The sequence below is a fragment of the Aspergillus vadensis genome (assembly GCF_003184925.1).
Source record: "Aspergillus vadensis CBS 113365 unplaced genomic scaffold BO88scaffold_17, whole genome shotgun sequence".
Taxonomy (NCBI): domain Eukaryota; kingdom Fungi; phylum Ascomycota; class Eurotiomycetes; order Eurotiales; family Aspergillaceae; genus Aspergillus; species Aspergillus vadensis.
In genome coordinates this window covers 94,970-116,023 of record NW_020292055.1, presented here as the reverse complement: position 1 = coordinate 116,023, position 21,054 = coordinate 94,970, and the positions used below count along the sequence as shown (strand labels likewise).

At 50.2% G+C, this 21,054-nt stretch overlaps 8 protein-coding genes across 8 annotated transcripts; 4 read left to right on the top strand and 4 right to left on the bottom strand.

Annotated features, from left to right (window-relative positions):
* The first annotated feature begins 74 nt into the window (after positions 1–74).
* On the top strand, positions 75–1,821 carry BO88DRAFT_406148 (transcription initiation factor TFIID subunit 7 family protein). Its single transcript, XM_025707080.1, has one exon. It carries the CDS (start codon positions 190–192, stop codon positions 1,669–1,671), a length of 1,482 nt encoding a protein of 493 aa, XP_025561046.1. The 5' UTR covers positions 75–189; the 3' UTR covers positions 1,672–1,821.
* On the bottom strand, positions 1,822–2,433 carry BO88DRAFT_455271 (uncharacterized protein; the record flags this gene model as incomplete). Its single annotated transcript, XM_025710859.1, has 1 exon — positions 1,822–2,433. The coding sequence occupies one exon, from the start codon at positions 2,431–2,433 to the stop codon at positions 1,822–1,824; it is 612 nt and encodes a 203-aa protein (XP_025561045.1).
* A 715-nt stretch (positions 2,434–3,148) lies between these two features.
* BO88DRAFT_489221 (enoyl-CoA hydratase/isomerase family protein) lies at positions 3,149–4,445 on the top strand. Its single transcript, XM_025712683.1, has 2 exons — positions 3,149–3,712; positions 3,779–4,445. Exons 1-2 carry the CDS (start codon positions 3,393–3,395, stop codon positions 4,278–4,280), a joined length of 822 nt encoding a protein of 273 aa, XP_025561044.1. The 5' UTR covers positions 3,149–3,392; the 3' UTR covers positions 4,281–4,445.
* A 419-nt stretch (positions 4,446–4,864) lies between these two features.
* On the top strand, positions 4,865–6,142 carry BO88DRAFT_436611 (uncharacterized protein; the record flags this gene model as incomplete). Its single annotated transcript, XM_025709575.1, has 3 exons — positions 4,865–4,944; positions 5,068–5,494; positions 5,554–6,142. 3 exons carry the CDS (start codon positions 4,865–4,867, stop codon positions 5,959–5,961), a joined length of 915 nt encoding a protein of 304 aa, XP_025561043.1. The 3' UTR covers positions 5,962–6,142.
* Positions 6,017–7,403, bottom strand: BO88DRAFT_78845 (uncharacterized protein). The gene has a single exon (XM_025713135.1). It carries the CDS (start codon positions 6,914–6,916, stop codon positions 6,134–6,136), a length of 783 nt encoding a protein of 260 aa, XP_025561042.1. The 5' UTR covers positions 6,917–7,403; the 3' UTR covers positions 6,017–6,133.
* Positions 7,404–7,566: 163 nt separating this feature from the next.
* Positions 7,567–9,778, top strand: BO88DRAFT_368693 (oxidative DNA demethylase). The gene is made up of 2 exons (XM_025704121.1): positions 7,567–7,783; positions 7,849–9,778. The coding sequence occupies exons 1-2, from the start codon at positions 7,620–7,622 to the stop codon at positions 9,659–9,661; spliced, it is 1,977 nt and encodes a 658-aa protein (XP_025561041.1). The 5' UTR covers positions 7,567–7,619; the 3' UTR covers positions 9,662–9,778.
* A 5,623-nt stretch (positions 9,779–15,401) lies between these two features.
* On the bottom strand, positions 15,402–16,039 carry BO88DRAFT_78731 (uncharacterized protein). The gene has a single exon (XM_025713134.1). It carries the CDS (start codon positions 15,836–15,838, stop codon positions 15,482–15,484), a length of 357 nt encoding a protein of 118 aa, XP_025561040.1. The 5' UTR covers positions 15,839–16,039; the 3' UTR covers positions 15,402–15,481.
* Positions 16,040–16,642: 603 nt separating this feature from the next.
* Positions 16,643–17,340, bottom strand: BO88DRAFT_489217 (uncharacterized protein; the record flags this gene model as incomplete). The annotated part of the gene is made up of 2 exons (XM_025712682.1): positions 16,643–17,256; positions 17,332–17,340. The coding sequence occupies 2 exons, from the start codon at positions 17,338–17,340 to the stop codon at positions 16,831–16,833; spliced, it is 435 nt and encodes a 144-aa protein (XP_025561039.1). The 3' UTR covers positions 16,643–16,830.
* Positions 17,341–21,054: the final 3,714 nt, after the last annotated feature.

Genomic DNA, 21,054 nt, shown 5'->3' with positions numbered 1-21,054 from the left:
GGAAGGGCCTCTTACTGCCTTTTCGGGGTCTTCCGCCTTCTGGCTCCGCCCTCGAGTCTTCGTCTCCGCTGTAACACAGCAAGCTTCACTTCACTCCATCCATCTGCCAGCCTCCTACCATCTCTGCTTTGACCTGATTTCGCTCACTTCTACATCGCATCTCCACCGACTTGGTGGTCACCCCTCGCCATGTCGGACACACCTCGTCCATCCCTCAAGCTCACCTTCGGGAAAAAGAAGGCGCCCGAGGAAACACCCCAGAAACAACCTGCTGCACCTCCTCCGCCAACAGAGACCCCTCAACGCAAACTTACGCTCAAGATCGCCCGTAGACCAGCACCAGAAGCGCCGCCTGAGGATGACAAACTCAAGAAAAAGAAGAAGACTTCGAAGAAGCGCCCAGCAGAGGGACCCGCGTTGCAGGAACCATCCACCACGGTCGCGACAGCCCAGCCCTCTGGACCCAAACGTCTGAAGTTAAACCCATCGAAGAAGCCCGGGGTCCAGTCGCTCCGTATCAAGAACAAGGGGCTGGTCCCCAACCGACCGGTGGGCGTTGGCTACGACTCGGAGGCGTCCGATACAGAAATCGACCCATCGATCGAAGAACAATTCATTTTGCGCATGCTGCCCGGAGAGGATTGCGAATATCTACAACGCGCCATTTCTGAACGCCGGTTCGACCGTTCGGAGATTTCTTTCAAGCCACTCACCCGTGAGGGACGACGCGCCATCTTCAAGATCCGCGATCACCAATACGCCGCAGCGCTGGTCGACTTGCCATGTATCATTGAGGGTATGAAGAGTTGGGACCGGCGTGGGTGGTACAAATCTGCGGATATCTGCCAGATGCTTCTGATCCTTGGCCCGGTTGCCAATGAACAAGAGGCCATGGACTACCCACTTCCCTCGGACATTCTACACCCAGATGACAAGACACTGCAATACCCACATGGTCTCACGCCGCCATTGCGATGGGTGAGAAAGCGCCGTTTCCGGGAACGAATTAGCACGCGGACTATCGAGCAGGTCGAGAAGGCCGTCGAGGATCTGATCGCCCAGGATGAGGCTGCCGTGGCACCTATCCGCTATGAGCTGGTTGATAAGACAGCATTGAACCGGGCTGAGGGACTGGTCCAGAGTGGTGATTACGACTACGAAGACGAATACGATGATGAGCAGGATGCCGAGGGTGAGATGGAGGAAGGCATGGAAGACGGCGGTCTGTTCGATGATTTCGAAGACACCCTTGCTGCCGAAATGGAGGCTGCCTTGGCTGCCGGCGACGAAGGCGAGGCAGGCGCTGCGGCCGCGGCACCCGGAGCCGAACCACCATCAGATGCTGGGGTTTACCAAGCGGGCACACCGATGGCAACGAAGCCGTCCACGCCAGCGCCAGAATCATCCGGTGATGAGAGTGACGGGTCCGACGATGGCGACGAACCGGAAGACGAGCTGGACGATGAGCAACTCGAGCAACAGCGGCAGATGCAGCAGCAACGCGAGGAAATTGCCGAATTGGAGGCACTGATCCGGGCCGAGACGGCGAAGTGGGAGAAGATGCAGAACGCCATTCTGAAGGGCAAACTGGCCAAGCGCATCCACGATCTGAAACAAGATCTATCACTGAAGAAGGTTTCTATCGGCGAGGGCGATGATGCTGATGGTTAATCAACACCTTACCCATATGTCTGTATGCTAATAGCTATTGATCGATTTCTGATACCCCATTACAAACTATCCATACCATTAACCTATCCTATTCTATCCTACCCCCTCCCTATAATCCACCAAAAACCACACTAAAGTATAATAACAGAATCAAACAACCCTCCCCTTAGACCCCCGACTCGCCGCCCCCACCACATCCACCTCCTCATCCTGCCTCAACTTCCTCCTCCTCGCCTCCTCCCCCTCCCCCTCCGGCGGAGCCGGACTCTGTCCAACCCGATCCCCCAACATCCTATCATGCATCTCCCTCTTCTGATCCAAGTCCGCCATTTCCCCCTTCTCGTACCCCGGCGCCCCTGGCCCCTCGGCACTGCCTACCGCGCCCGCATGCGCCCCGGCTTGTGCTCTGGCCCGCGCATCCGCCGACTTGCCCTGCACGGCCCGCGCGATGTCCCCTTCTGCGGGCTGCTGCTCGACTCCGTATTCGGTGTCGAGGGTGGAGGCTGCGTTGCGCATGGATTCTTGGTGCTTAGCGGTGTTGGAGTTGGAGTTGGAGTTGGAGGGTTGGGAGGCGGCGTTGCGGGTTATGGGAGACAGGGCGTCGCCGCGGTGTCGGGGGAGGTGGTCGTATTGCGATGGGTTTTGGGATGAGGATTGGGAAGTGCGTTGCTCGGAGGGTGTGTGGGTTACTGGGTTGGTGGATTGGTTGTAGGCGGCTTGTTTGGGGGGTTGGGGGGGTTGTTGTTGGTGGGATGATTGCATTGTGGTTCAGAATAGGGCCTTGTAGATTGGAATTAATTAATTGATTGGAGTTAATGGGTGGATGTTATTGTGTCGCTGTGGGTGGTTGGAATGGAGGAGTTGGGATGTGGTGATGGTGGTGATGGTAAGTATAAGAGAGCTGTGAGGGGATGACGTCAGTGATGATGTGATGTCAATATTGGAGGGAGTGAAGAATAGTTGGTTCTTAAGTATATTGGGTAGATTGGTTGTAGAGATTGTCTGGAGTACTCTATCTCATGGAGTTAGTGGTATTGTCCTGCCTTGGAGGTGATTTGACATCTGGTTCGTTCTGCTTGGGGATCTGCTGATGGTCTGTTGCTTTGGCCGTTAGCTGTCATATTCCCATCTGGCTGAGTTAGGAGGGCACATTATAGAAGTGCGGGATCAATTAATAACTTAAAGATGTTATTATATAATAAAAGCGGTTAGTGGGATAACAGATGTCAAATATGATAGACAGCGAAAGAGAAGTTTTACAGTAGCTAATCGATGGATGGGTGATGAGGGTATGTGGGGATGACGGATGCAGCTGTGATGGATGGAGCTTACGCCGTTAGAATTTAACTACTATGACTAACGAACTATTTGCATGGGATCATCGCAGTCAGATGAGTGCTACCCAAAAAAAGCAAATATATACACATACTCCCCTCAGCATAAGTATACAATCTTGACAAGAACATAAGCCACATGCAATAAATCCAATCGGGAACATGCTTCAGTGGCATGTGATACCGCGGGAATCACTCCTTATTCTTAATTTCCCCGGATATAGCAAACAATACAGTTTAACGATTACTGATCACAACTAACCCTCAAAGTACTATACAAGACCACCATTCCATCTTCTCTACCATCCCCGCTTCATGTCACACACGTACACAGTCACCAACGAGTAACAAGCAACAACCCTCTCCCACTGTACCACCACCACCACCATGTCCACCACATCTCCGCTCTTCACCCTCCCCATCCCTTCCACCTCCGGCTCCATCACCTGCACCAACCCGTCCCCCGATCAACCAACAATCTACCTCCTCACCTTCATCTCGCCCCCAGATAACCGCCTCACCCCGACCTTCATCGACACCTTCCTCGTAGCCCTCGACATCATCGAACACCGCTACCAGAAGGGTGTGGTAATCACCACCAGCGGGATCCCCAAGTTCTACAGCAATGGACTAGATCTCGAACTTGCGCAATCCACAGAGGGATTTCTGGACAAATGGCTGTGGAAGTTATTCCGTCGACTGTTAACGTATGTTCTTAACTTCACCACTAACAAACATAGACCGTACTAATATAGATCATCTATGGAATACAGCTACCCCATGCCCACCATCTCCCTCCTCAACGGCCACGCCTTTGCCGGCGGCTTCATGCTCGCCATGTACCACGACTACCGGATCCAGAACCCGAGTAAGGGCTTTCTGTGCATCAACGAGCTCGAATTCGGAGTTCCGTTGCAAGCGCCCATGATGCATGTCTTCCGGGAGAAGTTGACGCCGAACGTCTGTCGGGATGTTGTGCTCGAGGCGAAGAGGTTCCCTGGGCCGGAGGCGCTGCGGGTGGGGATTGTGGATGGCCTTGGGGGTGTGGAGGGGACGGTGAAGTTCGTGAAGGAGAGGAAGTTGGTGTTGATGCCCAAGACGGAGATTTATGGAGTGATGAAGGAGGAGATGTATCGGAGGTTGTTGGGGGTGGTGGATGATCATTCGGGGAATTTGGAGTGGAGAGAGAGGGTGGAGGAGAGGAAGGGCGAGATGGAGGAGGTTGGGAGGAAGAGTGTTGAGGTTTGGGAGGGGAGGAAGGGGGCGAAGTTGTGATGTATTATTGCATGTGGTGTACTAGATATATAGATGATTCATACTAAGGCTCTATATAGAACATGAGGTGATGGGAATGGTGGTAGTAACTTTTCATAGAGACTGGAGTTACTACTAGTCAGGGTCAATTGAATCTACAAGGCTGATCACAGCCTTCTCCATACGGCTTTATCTCGATGAGAAATAGATGTAAGACATGCGTGCCTAGAAAGGCAACAGCTAAGGAAATACTATAGGGCAATCCACTAAAATCGCCAGGTACTTCTGATACTCGTGAGAGAGAATGGCAAAGTGCCTTTAATAATTTCATTGCTGTCTCACATCACTTTTTCCCAAGTTACTATACTATCTCCACCAACCTACATTACAGCAATCATACCTGATACGAATAGTAGTCACCTAGTAGTATTCTTGTATTCTCTAATATTCTATCTACTCCAAAACAGTCCACTGCATATTCCCTAATCTCAATCTCAGTAACATAATCACAAAACCCAAGCAAGCAACACAGTGAGCTCAAGGTGAACTGTATGCATACTCCGCCACACTCACTTCACGCACTTTTGTTTCATAAACACAGCATGATGGGCTCGCTCGCTCGCTTGCTTGCCTTCTTTAGTGAACTTCAATTCACCGTGCTGGGATGGGGCCTTGCCCTCGCAAAGTAAGACTTATACAAGATTTTTAATGGTCGGATTGGCGTGCGATCACGCTTACTACTACTACATCGTTTAGTAATGCTCATGGTGGTCTCGCTGTTGACTTCATAGCATTTTACATTTGCTAGGTATTTTTACTCAGCTATATCTTCGTTTTCATCAAAGTTTGCTAAATGTTCATATCAGATACAGCTTGATTTCAACATGGAGAGCAGAAAACGCAAGGCGGATGATGAATTGGATCCCAGCGCTGATGATGTTGGCAGTGTGCCTGAGGTCGATCCTAGCACGTCTGCCAGCGTGCCTCAAGTTGAACCCACTACTGCGGATAGCGTCCCTGGGGGCAGACCCATCACGGCTGACAGCATTTCCAAAGTCGATCCCGCCATGGCCGCTTACATTGAGAAGAGACGCAAAGAAAAGGATGACTGGCTGGTGCGGCAGGGAAAGGCACTGTGGAAGAACTACTGGACCGTGAGAGAACAACAGCTTTCCAGGCCTTTCGGGCCACTGCCGAGCTATCCAGAGGTGATCGAGGTCTGGCAACGTGATGAGGTAAGATAGGATACGGACGTGAAATCGGTTGTGGTGGGCAAATCATTGACGGGCATTAGGTGGACCAAGAAGCTGCATCCTCGGAGTTCCCTCCAAATGGAATAACTGATAAGAACCCTCCTCTTTCTTACGACGTCATCGCAAGTATTCTCTGGAAAACCAAGGGCCACTGTCCCCAGGCACAGGCGTGGTTGAAGAGCCATGAGATGAACAGATTCATGCGTGCTAATGTGATCGTGAGGCACTATGGACGTGAGAATCTGAGAAAGAAGGCGCTCCATAACATGTACCAGAGAAAACTTGGTCTGCAGAAGGCGGCCATGGAGTCCGCGCAAGTGATGGATGATGGGAAGGAAAACCAGGAAAATGAGGCTACCCCTTGGGACAGAATCATGGCAGCTCATGACAGACTTCGAAAGGCGATGGGTGAACCTGAGGTATTTGCGCACGAGATTCTGTTGTGGTAGCTATTCCCTGTCACACCGTCAGTTTTGCCGGCACATGTCAGTAGGCGGCTGACGTACCCTCTGATTCTGTCTCTTTGAATTACATAGTAAAGATGAATGTCCACTCATGTACCAAAGCTTGACGGTTCACTGGACGGTTCTTGTAACTAGCTTTTCCAATAATCACTGATTATCAAGTCTTCTTGTTTCTGTTGGTGCCTTTGGCCTTTCCCGGACTCTCTAGCTTGTCCACTAGAGGCCGATACGGCGAAGCTAACACATGCTCTGGCGCTCTTTGAGCACTATCGTCGCGCCTGGGTTCACCGGACGACGGCCGCCTCCGCTGCTCCTCGTGCATCTTATCCAACGGTTCGCCCACGATCTGGTATTTATTCCAGTTGATGGGAGGCATGCGGACAACATTCTGCGGCGTGGGCAGGGTCCCTAGCCCAGCATAAACGCCTCTCTTCGGACTCTCTACATTCTCGTCTTCCTCATCTTTGTCATGAGTGAAGTTGATGAAAGCCCCTGTATCCTTCGCCGACAGATTCCCGGCCGCCAGTTCGCGGGCGAACCCTTCTGGGTCCTCTGCTGCGGCCTTCTTGAACTTTTCTAGCGTCTGAATATCCCGCATGCTTTGCTGCTTCTGGAGCTGAAGGATAGAGATCGCGGATCGCAGAGCAATGGCATCTGGGTTCTCGCTCTCCGAGATCGGGACGGCGGCCGGTTCGGGCGCGAACACGGGGGCTGCAGCCGGCGGGGTAAAGTCCGCTAATGAACCATAAGGGGGCACTCTTGTTGTTGGCGAAGGCGACGCCGCAGGAGGAACAATAGGGTGAGGAGCGCCGTTCCCCGCGGCCGCGTTCGTGACAGGCACAAGATGGGCAAAGACGGGAGTCACGGGCGAGTAAGGTGGGCGCGGCGGAGTACCTGGCCGATCAGGCTGGTTGCTTTGATTCTCCTGCGAAGGCTGCATTGCGCAAAGTTGGAGAGAGCAGGAACCAGAGGGGTTGTTGAGGAATGATACGTGGTAGGAACCAGAGGATAACCTGATCCAACGGATTGCTGGCTGGATCGATGCGATGATCGACGGGAATGACGTCTGTGCCTGCAACTGAGAGGTTTGAGGGATGGTAATAGCGGTGACGGTCAGGAAGCAAGTCTAACGAAAGTGACAAGTCAAGAACACTGCTCAATATGAGACAGTCAATGACAGTTCATGTTGGACGAGGCGATGCTTGAGTCAGAAGAGTGATGGAAGGTGCTGGATGCGCTTATCGAAGGCGATTATCGGGGTTCCAGTGCGGAGTCAATCAACCCCAGTCACTTTGCTTGTTGGTGGCTGGGAAAGACATGCTGATGGCATTTGGTTGGAAAGTGCATCTCCACAATACATTTATTGTATCGACTATTCTTGTATACTTCTCAATGAATAACCAGTGAATTTCTATTCAGCAGCAGACAATAGGAAGTAAATAAATAAACAGTTAAATGAAACTCTTCTAGTGAATGTGTCTATTTTAGGAAACCATATGGCCTGATCTGGTGGCCTGATTGATGCCTGCAGATTTTTCACCGCCAAATTTATTCGAAAAATTAAAGGCAAAATCCGCATTCCGTTAAGATTGAACCCTCTCCAGAGTCTATTCAGTCTCGCATTCCTTTCCCTTTTTCTCACAATGAAGCGCAAGACTGATGGAAGAGAATCCCTCGGCGGCAAAGACCAGCCCGAGTCCAAGAAGCGCGCTTTGTCGAGCGAAGAAGCCGCTGCGCGCTTCCGTGACGGCTTATTCGAGCCGTCGGTCCTGAAGGACTATACCGAGCAATATGCCCAGTCTGCTCCGTATGCTGCCCATCATACATTCTGACTGGCAGATAACCTGAGCGAAGCTAACCCCAAGTCCAAAGGTACAAGCATGGTGTCATTCACCCCCTCATCGAGCCCTCCCTCTTGCGCGCCGTCCGCGACGAAATCCAGGCCCAGGTGCAGTTCACCGAGAAGGAAACCGACATCTACAAGATCTTCCAATCCGGCGACCTGGCCAACCTGGACGGTCTCGACGATGCCTCTCTTGCGAAATTGCCCTCCATCCTCAAGCTGCGCGACGCCATGTACTCTGCCCGCTTCCGTGAGTTCCTCTCGAAGGTCACCGGCTCTGGAAAGCTGAGCGGACAAAAAACCGACATGGCCATCAACGTCTACAACGAGGGCTGCCACTTGCTCTGCCACGACGATGTCATCGGAAGCAGACGTCTGTCCTACATTCTTTACCTCACCGACCCCGACCAACCCTGGCAGGCCGAATGGGGTGGCGCACTGCGTCTGTACCCCACGACAACCAAGAAGGATGCCAACGGCGACGACGTCCTGATCCCCAGCCCGGACTACTCTCTCAGCATCCCTCCCGCCTTCAACCAGCTCAGCTTCTTCACCGTCCAGCCCGGAGAGAGTTTCCACGACGTCGAAGAAGTCTACCACCCGAAAGACAACGAAGACAAGTCCAAGAAGCGCGTGCGCATGGCTATCAGCGGCTGGTTCCACATCCCGCAGGAAGGCGAAGACGGCTACGAAGCCGGTCTGGAAGAGAAGCTCGCTGAGCGCAGTAGTCTGGCCCAGCTCCAGGGCCGCGGCGACATCTACGACCTCCCCCAGCCCAAGACCGTCGACTGCGAGAACGAGGACGAGCAACAACCCGAGGAAGGAGGCAAAGGAAAGGGCAAGGCGAAGGTGGAAGAGGAGCCCACGCCCGAATTCACAGAATCCGACCTCGCCTTCCTGATTCAATACATCGCCCCATCCTACCTCACCCCCGACATCGCCGAGGAAATGTCCGAGACCTTCTCCAACGAGTCGTGTCTCAGTCTGGAACGATTCCTTTCGGAGAAGTTTGCGACTCGTGTTCGGACCTACATTGAAGAGCAGGAGAAGAAGGGCCTGCCCAGTTCCTCCGACGAGATTCTCGCCGAGACCGGATGGACGGTCGCCCGTCCTCCCCACAAGCAGCGCTACCTGTTCCAGCAACATGGCACCGCGACCCAGGACCAGAAATCTCCGATCCAGGAACTCCTCGACGACCTTTTCCCTTCCCGGGCATTCCGCAAGTGGCTCGCTCTGATCACCGGCGCGGACCGTATTACCAGCTACGACTACCTGGCGCGTCGCTTCCGCAGAGGCCAGGATTACACCCTGGCCAGTGGCTATGATGGAGAACAGCCCCGTTTGGAGCTGTCGCTTTGCTTGACGCCCACTCCGGGCTGGGAGAAGGAGGACGACGAGGAGGAGGAGGATCAGGATCAGGATCAGGAGATGGGCGAGGGCTCATCGGAGGAGCAGCAGAAGAAGGCGGTCAAGCCGAAGAACAAGAAGGATGAAGGAGCCGTCGCCAACGGCGACGCCGAGGAGCCTTCGGTGGGTGGATACGAGATCTACATGGCCGGCGACGACGAGGATGAGGGCGATGCAGCGATCTACCGGTCCGCAGGCGCCGACGATGACGATGACGGCATTCTCTTCAGCACTGCCGCCGGATGGAACCGACTCAGCATTGTGTTGCGGGACAGCGGCACCCTGAAGTTCGTCAAGTATGTCAGCGAGGCTGCCAAGGGTGACCGTTGGGATATTACGGGTAACCTGGGGGTGGAGTTTGAGGATAACGATGACGAAGATGAAGATGATGAAGATGTGGATGATGATGACGTTGAAGAAGAGGAGGATGAGTGAATTGGTAAATCACAAACTGAAACAGGAAAATGTCGTATATTTTCCCCTACTGTACATACTACGCAACATGATGAACCCCAAACAATCTTGACAAAAATAGATACAACTATTCCCTAGGATTTACACACTTCTGCCTACAGTAAACGCCCCGAAACACACACACACACACACACACACACACAGCCACAGCCCATTCCATTCCATCCCACACACCCAATCCAATCCAATCAACAATATAATTCCAAGTAGTACATAGGCAGCAACGATATATACCCAAAACACCGCAGGATCAATCCCTAAACCTTAAGTACCATCCCTTTTACCCACACCCTGTATGATATACGATCCTCGTAAGTAGGAACGAAACCTAGTTGTTTCGCACCGCCACCCCAGCAATCGATCCTTCGGAAAAAACACTACCTACTAACTAAATTACGAACAACGAACGCCCGACACCCCACTTACTTGTGGGCAAAAAAAAAGGAAGGATTCGATGACTTTCTACAAAGTCAGATGGGTGTTTGTGTTTGTTGTTTGGTTCATCGAGTGGTGGATAATACATGTGATGATGAATATTTATTTGTTTCATTGTTGACTCGTCATATATTATCATAATATTTGTAAGTAGGTAGGTGGGGGTAGTGTTTTAAGTAGTTGGTACGGAGTACGTAGTAAGGACGGATGATCCGATCCTGCGGTGATTTGCGCAGGGTATATACATATATAGTATACCGTAGTACTTTATAGTAAACTGGTTATTGATATATTGTTGGATAGGTAGTAGTGTGGGTGGATGATATTTTTGGAAACTAGAAGGGGAAGGGGGAGGGGGCAAATTGATGCAGGGGATGGATGGATAGTTCATGTCTGGAGATATTAGTTTATCAGGTTGTATCTAATGTAATACATACTAGATGGATTGATGCTTGTACTATATATTTGTATCATGGTTTCTTTCTTGAATATGTTGTAGTATGTGTAGATTATATTAAGTGGTGTAGTGGTTTACACCTTATTATGTCACTTGGCTTGAATCAGTACTAGACCCTAATTGAGTAGGGGACTCTGGAATCATGTCACCATAGTGAATGCGAGAAAGAGTAAGTAAGTCTATGATTCTACTGTATGACGTGCTGGATGCTGAGAAGGGGTTTCTATTCTAGATAGTGTGGGTCTGTGAGTATTCCATTGCAATTGTAGCTACTTTCACGATCTACAATCTACTATATCATTAATGTCTGATGGGCTTTGGGACTAAATGAAGTAAATACAGTCAAAATCTAACAGTTCACCTCGTATACAGGGTATATTTTCCCTTTCAATGATCGGATATGATATAGCGATCTCCGAATTATTCATTCCCCTTAGCACAAAAATATACACCAACAGAACCCTTAAACCTACTGATGATACACATCACAAATAACTCACGATCATGAGACCACTCCCACTTCCCCAATATTCTTTCTATCCCTGATTGATTGATTTATTCCAACTAAAGTATACTTGCTTATTCCTCTTTATACACTTATACTTTTTCCTCCTAACAAATCATCCGCGGAATCAAGTCCGCTGCAGATTGATTGGCCATCTGTCACAGGAGCTATTTAAACCTTCTTTTTCTTTTTGTTTCTGATTTCCAAGCCAGGACACTCGACTTTTGGAATTTAGACTTTGCATTTGCTTGGAGCAAGCCATACTGTAAGCCATATTGCATAGTTCATTTGTCACATGGGAAGTAACTATTTACTGGAATACCACCAATCACTTATGAAAAAAGATTTCAAATTCGAGCCTAGTTATACTTACTTATGCCACAGATTTGTGATGAACGGTCCCAAATTTCAGACTCCTCATTCAATCCCAACTATTCAATTTGGCATGCATCGGGCTTTGAAAAAGATGTGCTGAATACGACTCCGTAGGGCTACATTGACACTTGATTGGTGGATTGCTGTAACCAGGAGGCGTTTCAGAGATCCAGCCTGTGCCTTATTTCGAGGCACAAACTGCGGATTCCAGCTGAGCTGAGACCCTATCACCGGAGAGCCTCACCGTGGCCCATGGTTTCTTGGGTGTCAAATCCCGGCTTTTGGGGCTCACATACTTTGTCCTATCTTGGCAACATTTCCCTAGTTGATGATTATGGATTAACGTCTCGCAGGATTGCGGGGTGGGACGTGCTCTCTTGCTTGAAACGGAATGTTTAACGGAGTCCGGGTTTGGGGTTCATGGACGAGGCCGAGTCTGCCAATCAGGGACATTTCCGCAATAACTACTTCCTACTTACCTAAATAAGACACTCGAAACTGTGCTCCGTAGGGCTAAGGGATGGGGAGGAATTGGGATGGCTGAAGCATTGGGGGCCACCCCACGTGGTTCTGGCCCGCGTATACTCGGAGGTCAGGAACCTGGTTCTCTGTGCGTGAAAGTGGACGCATCGGATTACTTGTCGACACATCCCGTGAGGCTGTGGACGGGAGGATTAGTTCAATTGGAAATATAACCTGCTTTTTTTTTTTTTTTTTTTTCTTTGCGAGGGAGGGGTAGAGAGAGTGTGTGGTGTGCGTTGGACGTTCGAAATCGTCGCCGGCCCCTCCCACTCAGCCTGAAGTTGGGGTCGGAAATTGTGACAGGTGCCCTCTATGCATGGGCGTCAAGCCCACCCCCTGCTTTTGCGCGGGCGATGATTGATACACTCCGTCCTAATTGGTCTCACTTGACCGCGCGGTGCAAATTGGTGGTTTGATCCAGCTCAGCCCTTCTCATGGCTTCTCAATCATGGATATTCTACTGCAGGCGGCGCTGTATCAAGTTCAGCGGGCGTGGTTCAAACTCGACCCCTTCGCTTGCAAATGAGGCAACCGGGCAAGTTCCGTTTGTCTCTCCGATGATAGAGTAAGCTCATTAACCATGCTTATTGAGGCGACAAAACCGAGTTGGGAACTTAGCCTCGGACTGCAGAGCTTATTGGGCCTGTGGATCGATCGATTCCTGTGCTTAGTGTGCTGAAGGATGCGCCGGCGGCCCAAAAAGACGGCCGTGGCGACTAGTTCATTGTCCGGTGTCCGTTTAGAAACGGAGGGAGTTGGTGTCCCTCGAAGGATGCCTCGGTCTGTTATCACCCTTTTCCAGCACTGAGTGAGATGTGTCATTGGTGAGGAATAATTACTTTTTGACCAAGGAGTTCGATGATAGATTGAGACGAAGCTGATCGGAGAAGTCCGTAGTCACGGCATTCTTCTGCCTCGTCCTTTCCCTCCCTGACACGCGACGCTAATTTGAGCTGACATAATCCTCATGGGCGGCGGCACACCAGTGCTGAGGCGCGTGTGTTGCCTTTCAATATATTAATGTATGCACGACGCTCGTTAGCCGTGGGGTCCAGTCATCTGCATGGGACATGGACGCCCAGGCTGTGTGCCATGGGGCAGGTTCAGCCCGAGCATGTTGGGATCCAGCGGTTGGGACTGGCTTACCATCATGCCTAGGCCTCTACTCAGTACTCTATCATTGAACCATGCCAGAATAGCTAGTCCAGATGCGGCAAAAGGATGTGCATATAGTAGACCACGGTATAGACAGGGAGCTGTCAGGAATCCACCTTGCCAGTGGGCAAGTGTTTGACGGGGCAAGCAGGAGCCTTGCATGGAGAGATATTCAACACTAAGTGCTGACAGCCTGACACGGGTTTCGAGCAAGACCAATGTAACCGTCCGGGCTTACTGTTATCATGATTGAGATGTCAGCGGGGGATTAATCTAATCGAGTGAGCACGGTGCAGATTTCCCAAGGTCTGGCCCACGAGCGGCAGGTGGGATCCATCCGAGGGTACTAGGATTAGTCGAGGCAGACATCATCGGGGAGGACATCATTCAGCAGCTGCAGGGGCGGCACTTTCGTCAGGCATGGGGCTAGATAGATAGAAGGAGGGTGAACTGTGATTGAACTTCTTAATCGAGGTTAGTTGGCGCCGGGGTGAAGAAAGATCGCTTTATGGCCCATGCTCCAGGCGAACGAGATGGCCGCGTCCAAGGCCCCAAGTCTGGCCGTGATGGATGGGGACACCACCGGATCTATACCGGGACAGGCAGGTGCTTAAGGGGGGCCGCCGGTGTCAGGTAAATGAAAGCACATGGCCCAATACTGCACAAGCAACCCCGGTCAGGCCCAATGCATCCCTGTCAACTAGCAGAATTGAGATGCATGGTGTAGTGATGGCTAGAATTAGTCTCGTGGCGGGGGCGGTGATACAAGGATTCTTTTGGCTTCGTGTTACCTAAACGAGGCCCGGTGATTAGTTGGGCGTCCGGCTCCACCCGATGGGGAGACAAGACCCCTGTCCTGTCACATCGGCCCAGCACTGCACACGCTGCAGGAAGCGGGTCGAATATGGCTGACGGGGGCAGGCAGCGGCAGTGGTAGTAGATGAATATCTATCCAGCCAGGCTTGAAGAGCGCTAGACAGGTTGAAAGAGTAGGTACTTTGTCCCTACTTAGGGTATCGAGTAGCAGTAGTTCTCAGTACTAGTGAGATTGGAGGAAAATTGGAGGACCGTACTGTCAGTCAGTATAGGCTAATCAGATCAAAACTCCGGGCGGCGCTGTGTGTCATCTCTCATCAGCCGTTGAGATGGTCAGTCAGTTAATCCCCGATCAGAAATGATTTTGCTAAAGAGAGTTCAGTCAAGGACATTGTCTTTTGCCCGAAATGCTTATGATGGATATGGATATATTGGGGCTGTCCTCGTAACCACGGGACAACTGGTCAGAAGGGGAAGGGACGGAGGAAGCAAGCCAGTTAGAACTAATGGAGGGATGAGAGACTCCAACAGAAAAAAAAAAAAAAAAATACATCACATATAAAAGACACCAAGAAAATGAGTACAAATTAATAGCTTCGGTCATCACAACGATGATGATAGTAATGATAATAGCAACGACCATAACAGAACCATCTGAAGCGGGTCGTTGCATGGGCCAGGATTCATCCAGTCCCCATCCGGTCGAGATCCGACTCCGACTCCGCCTCCGACTCCGGCTGTGCTAACTTTGGCGCTCGCGTGCGCCCTCCACCTTCCAACCCTTGACGGTTGGCTCGATGCTGAAGCCGTCCGTTTTAGTGCGCCTTCTAGTCATCCTGCAAAAGCGGAGCTGCTGGGCGGCATGGATCGTCATTGGCCTGCCTTCTGATGGGCACTGTGACAAAGGTGCCTGTCTTAGTGGGAAAAGTATCTAGAGTCCGTTGTTGCTGGTGTCACCCGGGCTTGAACCCTGCTTTGTTTTGGGTTACAGAAACAATCGGGCGAGTGTCAAGGGGGGTAGGAAGAAAGTTCATGCCGTCATCGTTGGGGTTTGACACATTTAGAAAGGTGGCCTTGATATTGGTTGATACACCTCAGCCTGGCTCTTAAACATCACAGACTAGCTTCATTGCTCCCAGGTCACGCTAGCGGCAGAATGCTGTTGCCAGATCTGCAATGGGGCAATCTGGGGAGGTTGTGAATTTTGAGAGTAAGGAGAAAAGAAAGAAGGTTATGGTAATCATCGTACGTAGTATTGTTCTCCTCACAGCTGGTTGTCAGCTTGTGTCTGTCATGGATGGCCCCAGACCCATTTCTTGTGCCGTCATCAAATAGTTCATTACGGTCAGGTTCCATTGCATCCGTCGAGCAGAATGGGTGGGAGCTTCCAGTGATAAGATCGACCGTTAAGTTTGGGGCTTGAAAATCGCCCTGCCAACCAGATTAATTGCCCACTAGTGCCTGTCCTCTCCATCGTCTTAGCGAGCAAAAGGCGACGATGTTCATTCTCGGTTAATCAACTTGGTATTGAGCGCGGTGATTCTTGGGGCGGAGATCCCGTCGAGTACAGTTGATCATGGAGATAAAACACCGCCAAAGGGCCAAAAATACATAACAGCGGTATTGTCCAAGTACCAAACACAAACCAAAGACAGAAGCAGCAAGGGTTTCGAGTGACACCAATTCTAGGTCTGCGGTGAAGCTTCAGGCACTCAAAATAGACGCCACATTCTTTCATGTTCCATGTGTGGAAGGCAGTTTGACATGCTGCAGAAAGGTGTGGGTGACAAGGAAGGGATAAATCTGGCTGGTGGAATTGGCAAAGTACCTCAACTCCGGGGAGACTGACTCGTCCAGCTAGCTCACTGGCCATGGCGATTACTTAAAAGGGGATCATATCAGACAACGCACGGAGGGCGATCGACATACAGCACTTGGCAGGCAAGGGCAGGAAGGAGAAAGAAAGAAAAAGGCCAGGCAGATCATACATGAGATACAACTGTGCATGCTACTTACGTAGTGCTTTAGCGCTGCTGCTATTCGCGGATGCTGCACATTGTCCACATGTACCTTGATGCGCATGTCGGCTGGTCACATTCCACCGGAGCGGGGGGGAATACATACTGCGTGCAGGCCTTCCCAATCCCCCAAGAGCAAAACCAAGTATTGAGTGTCTGATTATTGGTGCCTCCCTGCATCTAAGAGACTTGGTGTACGGGTGTGGTCGCTCTTTGGCTACAGACAGCCAGGGCTCATGTTGCAGTGGCTGTTATCATGCTGTCTGACTTCACCACCCATGACCGACTGCCCCCTTCTGGTGCTTTCCAGGATGAGGTCCTCCGAGGTGCACTGGGAACACCATGGACGCTTGGCGTCGTGTGGCTGAACCAGTCTCAACCGTCGCATGTCCAGAACCCCCCTCCCCCCTCTTTAGCGGCGATCATTCCACCATGGTTGCCATGTGTCGGGCGCTGGAAAGCCAAATGAGTTGTGCGTTAGGCCTTATTGGGCGTTAGACTTAAGACTTTGCGCTGACACTGTGAGCGAACAGGAATATGATACTACTCCGAAGTGTGACGACATATCCGGTTCTTCTTGTATCTTATTGTAAATTGAATTTGCTGCTGCCCTTGTTTCAAAGCATCTTTCGTTTCCTATCAATCAATGGCATAGTTTTGCTGGAATCAGGCCATGTGGTAGGTACTGTGAGCTAGATGTCGGGCAGGTATTGTTGGCCATTACCGACAACTATCCTCCCCCCCCCTCCCCCTGCTACCATGTCCCAACCAACCGCTGCAGCCACTTAGGCTTGTGCACCACGTAGTAAAACTAGTAATCGTGGCTACGGAGCTTGGACGACGGTCTCTAATGCTTCCTCCTATGGGCTTTGACGGTCAAAGTGACATAACACGCCGCGGGGAGTTGTTGAAAGGGGTCTACAGCAGAGCCATGCACCTGGCCACTCGAGCTCAGAACCTCCTCACCTGTAGATAGGTTGTGGATAAAGCGAGCATAGAATCTGTCGCATTTGCCGCCCTCACCCTGATCCCAAGCTGAACCAATGTCTGCAAGGAGGACGATGCAAGCAAAAAGGCTAAGTGCCAACTGCTCTGGCGCGAACGGAATGGTACCGTGGGTGGATGGAGCCTTCACTGGAAGCCCAGAAGCCCAATACGGTACGCTTACGCCGCTTACGGCAGTTCGCCGGTCGTGGGACCCCTGAGGCCGATCGTCCAGTGCAGCCACGTGAAGGCAGTTCGCATCGAGATCGTTGCCGACCGAGGATGGCCTCTGCTTTGTTTAAAGGATCAGGCGGATGATCTGGATGCACCGCCTGTCTTTCGTGGGATGGCCCATCCAGTACACCATTGCCATCTGTCCACGATCACCTTGAGTCTCAGGTATCGGATGTGAACGGATATGCAATCCCAATAAGTGCAGGCTCAAAATGTCTAGCAGGATGTACTACCGGTGGGCAGATTCATATGCTGTTGAAGACGGTAGTAAAGGCGAGTCAGATGAAAACCATAGAAAATTGACGACAAAGCTTATCCGATTAGAAAAGTCAGACCCGGCTGCTAAATCCAGTTTAGACCAAGGATTTGGAGTAACCGCCGTTCTACCTTCCAAAATAAAAAAAAAGCGTAGATACTCTTTTCTGAAATTCTACCTGAAGATTTTTCAATCTTCGTCTTGAAGGTGCAAGCCATGACAAGGCCATGCGACCGATGGGGATGACAGGCGTTGAATAGCAATGATGCAGAGACTCTGGTTCATGATGTAATGGCCCAGCTGCAACTCATTGCTCCGAAAAGACCCCTGGTACTGTGTTTAATATTCCTGGCATGATAGCGGCCCCTTCCCCCCCGCGGATTTGCCTGGGACAGGCGTTCAACAACGTGTTCTCCCGTCATGGTTCGAGTGCTAAGTAAGGCCGGGAATTCTTCAGCCCACGGGACATTTTGCAGGCGTGGAGGATGCATTTGCCATGCCAGCGGCCCCAATGCTGATTCGCCCACCCGCGCTGGGATCGACTCCCCATCCATTCTGGGCCCCACTTCCCGGCTGGTCTGAGCTACGATTTTCCCCAACCTGGTTTAGCTTAGCGCCCAAAGGGGTAGATAGAGAGCAACCAGGTGGAGGTTTAGAGCAGTTTGTCCCTGTTGGGGCTTCTCGTCTCACTACTACAACAGTAGATATGAGTTATGAGTCGTTACCAACAGGCAGACACAAACTTTTCCCGCTGGATGGGAAAGTTATGGATCCCACTTGCCTAGGCGCTCCTGCTTGACTCGACCTGTGGGGCGGTCGATGACAGTCTTGAGTTTCTTCGTTATCCTACCCGGATAGTACTAGTAGTAGTACTCCCAAATCGAAGATACCCAGATATAACCCATGAAAGAAAAAAGACTTGCACTTACAGTATGAATAAGGGAATTCTCTTAGGCGTCCTGGACCATCAACATTATCAACTTTCTCCCCGATAGTCGGATGAATGTATTTTCGAAAGGAGATTTTACTCCAGAGATACCTCACGGGACTGGGAGGGAGCAAAATAAATGGGGCGTTTGATGTGTGAGGCAACCTCGGTCCCGATCTGCGTCAACTTTGCCCCAGTTAGGTTCAACGATGATTACCCAACCCGGACAAGGCTCATTCGAGCTCTCCTTCGCGGATACGATCCAGGATCCAAAAAAGAACGACGGATCTCTGCTCGTTTCCGGGAGATGTCCAAGTCCGATCATGAACGACCGACAGAAGTACGCACCACAAAGTCCCCATCGGCGTCATTTACCAGATATTAATCGTATACGTATCATGAGCCAGGGCCCCGGAGAAGCGACCGGTTGATAAGCTGCAATATTGATACACGGACATGGATGGAAGGGTGGACACCAGGCGCCATCAGGACCAATAATTCCCTGCGATGGCCGGGGGAACTGTCAAACGTGGCTCTGATCCTGCCGACAAAAGGGAAAGAGAAGCAGATTTCCTTCTTCTCGACTCCAGCAGAGCTATCCGATGCGCTAAATCGCTAGTGGAGGACTAAGCAACTTCAAGTTTGGTACCTGACATTTACACCTACACTGATCGCTAGCCGACTGATAATATGACTGGGCTGGACCTTTGCCGTCAGAGTTTTTAGGATACGAAAGAAAACAAAAAAGTCATGATGGAAAAGTCTGATGATAATAATCGACCATTCTTCGGCCGCCTCCTAAAAATGTGGCAGAACTGCAACCCACGGAATGAGGAGCAGCTGGACCCTCAGCGAAATGGCCGCCTCGTGGCGGTGGACTCAATCGCTTTAGGATGTCGTATTAACTATTTTTATTTTAGTTGGGTTAGTTAGTCGCAGTATTAGTATGACTAATTTGTTCCCCTTCCTTTCTTGTCAATTTGATTTTAATATTTTTATTCCATTTACTCGACATTTTATTAACTTTTTTGACTATTTTATTTTCCTTCCTTTTCTAATGCTTGGCTGCTTTCCGGGCGGCCTCCCCTTCTACTTATGACCTATGTTAGCCGGCTTTCCTCTCTTTTTGTCCCCGAACTTGCGGTGCGCCTCTGAGGCTATCTGTCATATGGAAAATTGAATAGTCTGTACTATGTTTGAGCCACGGAGAAAATGGTTGTCTTTAGTGGCTGATCCTGTTGGGATGGCTTCAATTCCTGTCCAATTGCTGGCAGCCACTGCTGACCACGTACGGTTCAAGTACGCAGCGCCAAGCGACCTTTTATCGCTCATGTCTCTCTTACTTTCATACAGGACTGTACTTATCATGTCTCTTATACCCATCGAGGAATTTTTGCTTTCGTATAGAAGTGGTTGTCTCATGTGGCTGAGAGGAAGACCGAAAGAGACAAGACCCAAGAGTTATCTTCATTTCAATAAAGCCAGCCATGAAATGTATGCTATTATCATCTACTTTGACAATGGAATTAGAGTAAACAGGACATTAGGCATCTTGTAAAGATTGAAATGATTTTATTTAGAGAGAGATCTTGGATGCAAGTGTTGAATCATTATCGATAGATTTATTGCCCTTTCTCACACTCCTATTACATGTACTACGTACTACCAGGGAGACTGCAGGTAGGAAGGAAGGGATGAATTGGAAGTTGGCGGCGGCACTACTTTGTTCTTAACCTTCTTATTCTATTTTATTCTATTTGTTTTATTTATTTTATTTATTTGCTTTTTCTTCCTTTCGGGAATAGTATCATAAAAAAAAAATTTAAAATAAAGAAAATCAACTTCTCTTTCCCCTTTCTGGATTGTCCTTCAGTCGCCGAGTCTCACCTCGATTTTTTGCTTTACATGAGAAATATCGTTATTTTTTATTTTTTATTTTTTATTATTACCTCTTCCAGCCCTTAATTTAATTCTATTTTGGCGTTAGGTAAACTGCATCTGTCACTCGATCTCGTCATTTTCTATTTGCTTGCTATGCAGCATCGGTAGTACCTTTGCCTTGCGCTTCAGGGCCGCCCGGTACGATCACTTACAGACTGCTTGTTCTTTTACTCCATTCTGACCCTTTTACCCCAAGGTGAGGAGGGAACATCTTCAACCAAGAAGTGGTAGTGCTTATTCTTCTAATCTTCTCCTCTTCCCCTCTCTCTTGAGAGCCTTGGTTTTCTTGGTCCATCCCATAATCGGCCTTTTCCACCGTCAAAATCCGAATTGATCTCAATATCTGACTTTCTTTCCGTTCTTATTTCGAAGAAAAAGACACATACATTCTCTTACTATTTCATTTTTTTTCTAAGGTCTCTTCTGGGTCTCTCATCCAGACCCGCTCCAACTTTCTCCAAACTAGTCCGAATAGCTCCCGCAACTAAGAGCAAAGTTCCCATCTCCCTTAACATTTTCCCGCCCGATCCATCAAGGTTCCAAAACGACGAGACACCAGTGCCACAATCTGGTTCCTGCGAACTAGACGAGAAGAGACGGCGTTGACTGGTTACTACTATTATTATTACTGCTTTCACCTATCTGGTGTTAGTTGAGGCGGGAAAAGCAGAAGGGCTTGCAGTTAACTGACGGGCTGGCTTACTTTTTACTACTACGACTACTACTTT

Excerpts from the sequence above, each read along its gene's own strand:
- BO88DRAFT_406148 (XM_025707080.1), top strand. The coding sequence starts at position 190 with ATGTCGGACACACCTCGTCCATCCCTCAAGCTCACCTTCGGGAAAAAG.
- BO88DRAFT_489221 (XM_025712683.1), top strand. The coding sequence starts at position 3,393 with ATGTCCACCACATCTCCGCTCTTCACCCTCCCCATCCCTTCCACCTCC. Across the intron at positions 3,713-3,778 it reads TTATTCCGTCGACTGTTAAC|CTACCCCATGCCCACCATCT; the intron begins GTATGTTCTTAA and ends TATGGAATACAG.
- BO88DRAFT_78845 (XM_025713135.1), bottom strand. The coding sequence starts at position 6,916 with ATGCAGCCTTCGCAGGAGAATCAAAGCAACCAGCCTGATCGGCCAGGT.
- BO88DRAFT_368693 (XM_025704121.1), top strand. The coding sequence starts at position 7,620 with ATGAAGCGCAAGACTGATGGAAGAGAATCCCTCGGCGGCAAAGACCAG. Across the intron at positions 7,784-7,848 it reads CAATATGCCCAGTCTGCTCC|GTACAAGCATGGTGTCATTC; the intron begins GTATGCTGCCCA and ends CCAAGTCCAAAG.
- BO88DRAFT_78731 (XM_025713134.1), bottom strand. The coding sequence starts at position 15,838 with ATGGCCAGTGAGCTAGCTGGACGAGTCAGTCTCCCCGGAGTTGAGGTA.